The sequence below is a fragment of the Solanum lycopersicum genome, chromosome 9 (assembly GCF_036512215.1).
Source record: "Solanum lycopersicum chromosome 9, SLM_r2.1".
Lineage (NCBI taxonomy): Eukaryota > Viridiplantae > Streptophyta > Magnoliopsida > Solanales > Solanaceae > Solanum > Solanum lycopersicum.
Genome location: NC_090808.1, coordinates 4,826,639 through 4,835,879, shown reverse-complemented (window position 1 = coordinate 4,835,879; position 9,241 = coordinate 4,826,639). Strand labels below are relative to the sequence as shown.

The window sequence follows — 9,241 nt, the reverse complement described above, 5'->3', positions numbered from 1 at the left end:
TTACCTCCTAACGTGAAACTTTTCATCGTGAATCTGAATTTATTTGAACTTCAATGTGAATACTGAATATCGGATGAAAAATAATAAAAAAGAAAAATTGTAAGCTCAAAGGTTTTGTCTATTGTTTTTATATTTCATGTGTGATATTCACTATTGTAATATAGCGGGCTTATAAATATGAGATAACAATTGTGAGTTTTATAAAAGGTTTAGCAAAAATAATTAAAAGTATTCCAATTTTTTTATATCTTTTATGGAATTATTTTTAAATCTATATAGAATTTCAAATACCACCTTTTAATATCTTAATTATTAATAAATTTTGATTTTAATTGTCACGATTTTAGCACAAATAACTTTCAATTGTTTGAAGTGTACATTTTTATTCTGTTTACTTATAAATATTTTAAAAGATTAATCATTTCACTATTTAATTATATATATATTACGAAAATTTATATTGTTATTTTATGATGATAATATACTCTTAAAAATAGCCTAAACATAATACATATGGTACAAAAAATATTTTTTTTAAAAATTAAATAGGTTGAACATATAAAAAATCAAAATTAAATACTATTATTTTGACGGTTAAGAAAACATTTTGTAAGAAATTAAACAATTGAGTAATTTTATTGAAATTTTTATGAGTGGGACATTTAAATATTAAAAAATCATAAAAGTTCTGTTGAGCATTTTGGACCAACGAAATAGTCGTATATGTCCCATCAATCAAGAGAATAGAATATTTAGAATTCATAAATTTACAAATATTTTAAATTTATATCACAGCTAAAATAATTACTCCTATCATATTGTATTTTTCATTGTTTTTATAAAAAATAAAATAAATTGACAGTTAAATATGGGGTGGCACCAACTAAATATTTGAGCTGTGTAACGTGGGCTCCACCTAAGACCGCGTATTATTCACATTTCAAAATAGGCGGCGGTTTACATCTATTTGGGTCGGCACATTTTGGCGGGAAGATTTGAGACTTCGGAATTTGGTATATTAAATTTTCGCTACGTATAATAATTAGAATCATCGTAAATTGTATAAAAATACCTTTTATCATATTTTTTAGGTACTGGTATACCTATCGTTCAAAAATTATAGCATGTATAATCTATTAACGGACATACGTATGTTATTATCTTATCCACTGTTTCGACATTTATTAAATGTTGTATCGACGAATAACATCGTGTGATGTGTCTCTATTTCGTCTTTTATTTGACTAAAAGACATATATGTTTAAGTTTTTGAATGACACGAGCATTGAAATGTACCAAAAGTATGACGAAAGATATTTATATATTATTTACTATAATTTTGGAGTATATTTATCATTTTTTCATAATAAAAAAAATAAACATGGGATTATAAGATTTGTTGTATGTGGTCTTATCTTCGGTTTCAATGAAAGGTTAATTTTATAGCTTGAACTCATAATTTTCTAATCATATGAAATTAGTCATTTATTTTATGATTGATTATTCAAGATTAGTTTAATTTGAAATCTAATAAAGCAATGACTTAGAAGTTTAATTGATTGATCATCTGAACTATCATTTTATTAGTGAGGACTCGATTTCTCGTATTGTAATCTCCTTTCCATTTTTTGTTCACCTAATACTATTTTGAAAGGATTATACCATGTTTACTAGCTAGTTTGAAAATAGTCATTTTTATATAAAATAGATAATTTTTTTTTAAAAAAAATATTATGTGATATAATTTGATTAAATATAAAATTTGAAAAATATAAAAAGAGTTTGTAATGTTTCAAAGCTATCATTAAAAAGACTACACTTTCATAGATTGTATGTTGAAAACAAACGAAACTCAACATGAGTTTATTGAGAAAAATGTAGAATGTTATTAAATAATTATCTAATAAAAAAAAATATATAGAAATTGAGATAAAGAAAAGAAAGCATGACTTAATAAATTGCATAACTATTCTAGGCATAAGTAATTATGAGAATATCAATACATCACATTATTATTATTATTTTATATATATTTTTATTATATAGAATAAGAGATGAAACAATTAATATCCATATAATTATAATTTATATAGTTTCAATCTTACTACCAAACAAACTTTGTCCTCCATGGCTGTGAAAGTTTGATAAGATGGATTGAACCTAACAACACAAAAAGCTTAAAAGTAAAATTTTCTTTTTGACTAAATTCAATTAATTTGGAATGTTTAAGTAGAGGATATTGCAGAGAGGAACTTAAAGGAGACGATATATGATTAATGTAAATATAACTAACATAAATATTGTTAATATATTTTATTTAATATTATTTTATAATACTTTTATTTGTATCGAATGCATAATATGTGCTCAATCAAATATTTATACAATTTGAGACAATAACATTATTCTTTTCGTTTCATTTTACATGCTTTTATTAAGTCATAATAATTTTTTTTTATTAATTTACCTTTTAAAAAACATTTCAGAACATTATAAATTTGTTAGCAAGTATTCATTGAAATAACTTTTTTTAGTAATGTGAATAATATGAGACATAAAATGTAATTTTTTTTTGTTCATTTCATCTCTAGTCACCATATTGCTCAGAAAATCATTGATATATGCTCTCTACGTTTAGTTTTATGTAAACTAATTTAATTTAATATGGAATTTGAAAATTTTTTAAAAATTGTTCTTATAAACATTTTTAAGGACGGTGGATTAATTTTCTTTCGAAAAATTGTATATAATAACAAATTAATAATCTAAAGTAAATGGAGAAGTTAGGGTTTGATTTAATTGTGTTCCATACCAAACGTTTGCAAAAAATTGTCAGGCGCCTCTCTCCCAAATATCTCGCTCGCCACTCTCCTCCAGTCTCTCGCTCGCTTCCTCACTTTTTATACAAACACAAGTGTATAAAAATTATTTTTATTTGTATAAAGCAGAGAAAATTGTATAAATACATATATGTTTGTTCCCCTCTCTCCCTCTTCCAGATCTCGCTCGCCACTCTCTCAAATCTCGCTCGCCACCCTCGTCTTTCTCACTTATACAAACAGAAGCGAAATGTACAAATTGTGTTTCTGTTTGTATAAAGAGTGAGAAAATTATATATATACATGCAAGTGCATATATTTTCGTCCTATACACTTATAATTATACAATAAAAATACTCCCCTGCCCAGTTTCTTTTGCCATTCTCTCTTTCTCGTTTTATACAATTTTCAAATTGTATCTAATTTCGCTCTTTCTCGTTTTATACAATTCGATTCAATTGTATATTCCTTGTCAAGTCTCTTTTGTCTTTCTCTTTTTCTCATTTTATACAAATTCAAATTGTATATAATCGTTCTATACACTTATAATAATACAATTCATTTTATACACTTTGTTTTTATACAGTTTTCTGTTTAAGTGTCTTTCTCTTTCTTGTTTTATACACTTCGTTTTATACAATTTGCTTCAACTGTATATATATAGCGAATTATACATTTTCTGTGTTTGTTATGTAGCGAAATTATGCAAACTTTGATATAGCATACAAAACACAAATTTTTTATTTGCTATATATGAAAGTTGCCTATTTTCTTTTTCCCTTCGACTAAACCATGACAAATTCTATAAACGAAGAATACCAAATGTGAAAATTCAAGTGATCATGTCAATCTTGACCTCATAATCATGCGCTATATCATTACAAATTTTAAAATTCACAATTTTTTCATTCTAATCACACTAAGGATGGTTCTTATGAAAAACATGGACAACTATGATGGTTGAAAACTTTAATTTTTAAAAAACACATAACAATTAGCATAAAAACGATCGAGAATTGATTGTTTCACTTATGTTATCTAAATATTTATTGAAATTGATTATTTAGGAATTTTACATTTGAGAATTAATCATGTGATTGTATGTTTTTAAGATCATATATGTAGAAAAATTTCAGCGATTTAAAGATTTTACATTTATTAGTTGATTAAATATATCTGATATATGGTTACTATAAAAATTTAAAAATGAATTTTCTATTTATTCAACGATAACTAGTCTTAAAATACTCAATTTTTGTCTACATTTTTATATACTCGATCCATCATGTGGGAAATTGTTGATCTTTTCTTCTTTTTTTTTTTGCGTGAATAAGGTTTGATTCTATGACCTTTGTGTTGAAAATAGGAAATAGTGAAGGAAATTTCGTCCCATATAGTAACAAAAAAAGGTATGTATTACTTAAAAATTAAAATTAAGTAAAATTTATTATAATTAATAAATTAAAAAATATGTAAAAATTATATTAAAATTTAATTAACTATCAAAATTTTATTGATGTCAAATAAATTGAGACAAAAAATAACTTCAACTAGAGGGACGACAATTAAAAATTATCTATATAAGGCACAAAAATTACATATGTTCTCACCTTCTTCCCAGATAAAGTAACATATACATATTACTGCCAGCAATTAAAATATTGTATCGATACAACAGTTAACCAACCCGAGTTCTTAAAGTAGTACTCAAAGCATCATTCATTACATTATACAGAATATTTATTTCTGATTTTATACAATTCGATTCAATTGTATATTTCATGCTCAAGTCTTTTTTGTCTTTTTTGTTTTATACATTTCGATTCAATTGTATAGCGAATTATACATATATATGTTTGCTATGAAGCACAATTATGTAAATTTTAATATAACATATAAATATAAATTTTGTATTTACTATATATAAAAATTGTCTAATTAAAAATCATCTATCTGACGCATAAAACTTATATATCATCGTCCAAAAAGATGTTAAAAGTAAAGATTCGTTTCAATCGTAGCCCAACTTTAAATCTATAATGGCCCATTAAATCACATCAAAGAGGCCCAAAAAATAAACTTTACAACACTCTAGAACAAAGTGTTAAAATGACTTTTGATTGAACCAAAGAGCCATTTTTTTTAACAAGATGCATATTGCAATTGTACACTACGTTGCAATTGTTGTACTTTTATAATTCTTCGGTTTATTCCAAGATTTTTTTAACATTAATACTTTGGTTTCTCCGTCTTTCTTGGAGAGGAACAAGTTTGCTGACTGACACTTATGTAGTTAGATCCAACACAACAACCTCACATGGTATAAACCAATTTTTTTTAAGCTTTTATGTCAGAAAAGGAATCTATATATATATAGTGAAATCAAGAAAATCCCCATTTACTATTGTTGTGATTTTTTCTTGTCTTTGTAATGGCTACTAGGCCTCTAATTCAATTATCTTCTGTAGATCTTCATAAGAGTTCAGCTACAACAAGGGTATAAAAAAGTTGTCTTTTTTAGTCAATTGGGAAATTAATGTAGGTGTTTGTTTTTGCTTATGTTTCTTGATTTTGATGTTTTGAATTTGGTTATTTGTGCAGATCTTGAGGACCCAAGTGAGATTCTTGGAAGTTGATAAACCCCATTTGAGATTTTTGAATTTGCCTAGGTAAGATTCTTGAAGTCAATTGAGATTTGTTTATTTTGCCTAGTACGTAGATGCGGAGCTAGAATTTTTAGTGTATGAGTTGTTAATAGATTGTTTATTTGTAGTAAACAAAAAATTTAATGTATATAGAGGGCTGGCTCTGTCCCTGTTGAATACGGGAATAATTAGGCCTACGAAAAGTTTAGGTGTGCATTGAATAAAATCGGAATAAGTTGTGTTGTGTTTATGGGGTAATGAGTTTATTCTATCTTATAAACAATGAATGCATCATGTAAAGATGGGATCTTTTCCTTGTTTTCCTGTATATGTTCATCTTTTGTGGAAAGACCCTACCTTTTTCAATTTGACCGGTCATTGCCAGTGTATTCGGGAGTTCTTTGTGAGATTTGCATTAAGATTGTCTAGCTTTCGGTGTTGTCAAAGGCATGCTTAAGCCTTGATTTGAGGTGCAAGATATGTTGAGCGCTTCACGTTGCTTAGCTGGTGCTGCAGTGTTGTCGTTAAGGCTCTAAGGCGTGTTTTTTCTTGCCAACGAGCATAATCCTGAAGAGGCTATACTAAATAATTATATTTTTTGAGTTTTTTTGTTCATATATAGTCTTGGACTACAGATGTATGTTTGTTAAAAAAAAATTCCTTTATTTGCACTTAAAGATCTAATGGACCTCAGAGTTCTTTTGCGTTTCTCGCCTTGGATAACACTGCTAGCTTTGCTTAATGTCTGGGTTATTAATCCAAGTTCATGAATTGATCTCAGATATAAACTTTTAAACCGCAGTTGTAATTCAACTCCAAAATTGAAAGCCTGGAAGGGACCAATGACCCTGACCAAGGAAGTGGTGGATGAAAAAGAGATGAGTGCTGTCACTGAACATGAATCGAATGAATTCACTACGTTGAAACATAGATTTTTGAATTTCAAGAAGGACAAATATTTGTAAGCATCATCAGAAGTAGGCAACTGTTTTTTCAACTTTTTTTACTGTGAAGGATTCTTCTCATTTGAGTGTTTCGCTTTATTGGACAAGGAAAAATTTGGAGCATTATCAGAGTCTTGCAGACGAACAATCACCAAAAGTAACTTTTTTTCACCTTTTAGACATTTTCTTAAACATGGACTTTATTTTACCATTTAGTCACTGCTTTTTCGCTTCCTTTTTCAGTCTATTTTCCCTGTTTGTGATTTGCTGTTCCTTTTCCATATTAAAAAACTTAAAGTTAATTTTGTGGGTAGTGTTGAAGTGCTCAACTGACATATGAAGGGCAGTTTTTGGTAATCTCTTGTGCAGACTCTCGGGTGTGTCCCTCAAACATACTGGGATTTCAACCAGGAGAAGCCTTTATAGTCCGCAATATCGCAAATTTGGTGCCTCCTTATGAGGTGTTGTATATTGCACTTGCACTTAATAAATGCTGAGGATGTGTTTCAACATTGTTCAGAATAAAAAATTGCATTTTTTCTTCTGGTGCAGACTGATCCTTCAGAAGTAAAGGCAGCTCTTGAGTTTTCCGTTAATACTCTCAAAGTGAGTAAAATTTGTCCAGAAATCCTATGGCGTGTTGTTTCCTTTTATAGTTCCATCACTGAGATCAACGTTTCATGGCTGCTTACTTTATTTTGGTGCCTGTTTTTTTATCTCTTAGCTTTATTTGAGAGTTAGAAATTATGGAATGGGAAATAAAGTTAACTTGAGAATGGAAATTCTAAACAGGACTTTCTAATAATACAATTTTGAGACTTCCGTAACTGGACTGTTACTCTTTGACTTTCCAAAACATGACTCTCATGATGAATTTACTTTATTTACTTTGATGTAATAGACCCTTGTGTTCCGCCCCTTCCCCGGATCCCATACATAGCGGGAGCATAGTGAAACAAGCTGCCCTTTTTACCTTGATGTAAATTGTGTTGGAAGTCTTAAATGTCCAAAACAAAAGGGGGAACTTGGATGATGGATTTGCTTTTATTCATCACCCAATGTATTTAAAATTCCTTCAAGTTCATCTCATTTTCTACTTCCATTTGTTTCATTTCCTCTTTTCTATGTATTTTGCTTTTATCTTTTGCGCAAGGAGGTGCAGATAAGAGGGAGTTGCGGTTATTGGTCTCTCTTGTTTTCATTTTCCTTAAGTTTTCAGGTTTGACTTTTGTTATCTGCAGGTCGAAAACATATTAATCATTGGTCATAGTCGCTGTGGAGGCATTCGTGCTTTAATGAGCATGGATGATGAAACAAATTCAAGGTTTGTCTAGTCTCTCTTCTTATCAAGTGTTATAGGCATTTCTGACACTAATTTCTTTATGATTTTCAGTAAAATAGTCACTTATGTGTAATAAGATCTTCCATTAATTCCTTGTAGCTTCATTCGGAGTTGGGTAATTAATGGAAAAGCTGCCAAGACAAGAACAAAAGCTGTTGCTTCCAACCTCAGCTTTGACCATCAATGCAAGCACTGCGAGAAGGTAAAGTCTCCTTTTCATACTTTCATTATGTTTTAGTTAGGGAAAATACACAAGTTACCCCATCTAACGCTGTTGTGGCAGAGCAGCTGCTATCCAAACAATAGATAAACATTGACGAACTCGAGGTCTGACTCTATTGTTCCCGGTGACAATGTTATCTCCAAATCTACACTTCCCCTACTTCTCTTCCAGAAACAGTAATCTCTTTTCGTTATACTTGTTGGCCTGTCTACTATGATCAGCAATGTACCTTACCCATCTGTAATCATAGTAGTACATTAAGAACCGAACTCCTCATTGTTAGCATAGCTTCGTCGAAATTCCCCAGCAAGAAAGACCTTTTCAGATTACGTATTGTTAGGAAAATTAGACATGATAGATAATTCTTCTTTATGTTTGATGTCTTCACTGATTCTTTTTGCATCTGAAAAACTACTAGTATGTGTAAATGACCTTTTGGGGCAAGTTTAGCAATAAAGGTATGTATTTTCCCTTTTCGTAAAATGGCAGCTCAAACACGCTTGAGGCATAGCCACCCAAACTCATGCCATGGATAAGATTGTCGTCTTTCTCTTTTCCGATTCTTGAATATGGAGAACTTGAAATAACAGTTAAGACATTGTAACTCTGTGTATGCATATGACTTCCCGAGTATTGAAGCAATCTACATATTTTCTACGTTCAGGAATCGATCAACTGCTCATTGATGAATTTGCTTACATACCCATGGATTAAGGAGAAGGTGAATAAAGGGGAGCTCTTAATTCACGGTGGCTACTATGACTTTGTTGACTGTAGTTTCGAGAAGTGGACTCTCGAGAACAACTCTCTAGTGGATGATCAAGTCTCCATCAAGAACCGGGAATTCTGGAACTGAGTAATTCTTCTAAGTCCTCTATTTGTTTTGTTGTATCATTTTTTACTTGTGTAATACAAAACTCATTGCTATTCTTGTTGACAAACTAAAATGTTGTATAAAGTGTGGACACTATTGGCCCCCTTGTATTGAAGAAAGTGATAGTTTTCTATATTCAATTTGTTCTCTGCTTCTATAATGATATATTCTTCTGCAATAATGTGAAAAGAACTCGGTCCATATGCCTGGTTGGTGAATGCAAAGCACCAGCATGAAAGAAGGGACATCAATACAAAGGTGTTCGTGTACGTCGACCCTACAAAGGTAGGGGTAAGGTTTGTGTACCCCTAAATCGTCCGTTTGACACTTAAATCGAGGAGAGGCTATAAGGACACTTAGGAAGTTTTTGCATTCCTCTCACTCTAGAGCCTAG

At 29.9% G+C, this 9,241-nt stretch overlaps 1 protein-coding gene across 7 annotated transcripts; it reads left to right on the top strand.

Annotated features, from left to right (window-relative positions):
• Window positions 1-4,855: 4,855 nt before the first annotated feature.
• On the top strand, window positions 4,856-8,987 carry LOC101257401 (beta carbonic anhydrase 5, chloroplastic). 7 transcript variants are annotated; one of them, XM_069288752.1, is made up of 10 exons: window positions 4,892-5,139; window positions 5,288-5,316; window positions 5,421-5,488; window positions 6,246-6,425; window positions 6,517-6,565; window positions 6,756-6,869; window positions 6,961-7,014; window positions 7,650-7,732; window positions 7,850-7,952; window positions 8,638-8,987. In XM_069288752.1, the coding sequence occupies exons 4-10, from the start codon at window positions 6,307-6,309 to the stop codon at window positions 8,827-8,829; spliced, it is 714 nt and encodes a 237-aa protein (XP_069144853.1). In that variant the 5' UTR covers window positions 4,892-5,139; window positions 5,288-5,316; window positions 5,421-5,488; window positions 6,246-6,306; the 3' UTR covers window positions 8,830-8,987. The 7 variants fall into 7 exon arrangements, with proteins under 7 accessions (XP_004246440.1, XP_069144853.1, XP_004246439.1 ...); XM_004246393.5 differs by having other exon boundaries at window positions 4,964-5,139; window positions 5,262-5,316; window positions 6,267-6,425; XM_026032867.2 differs by having other exon boundaries at window positions 5,039-5,139; window positions 5,262-5,316.
• The last annotated feature ends 254 nt before the right edge of the window (window positions 8,988-9,241 follow it).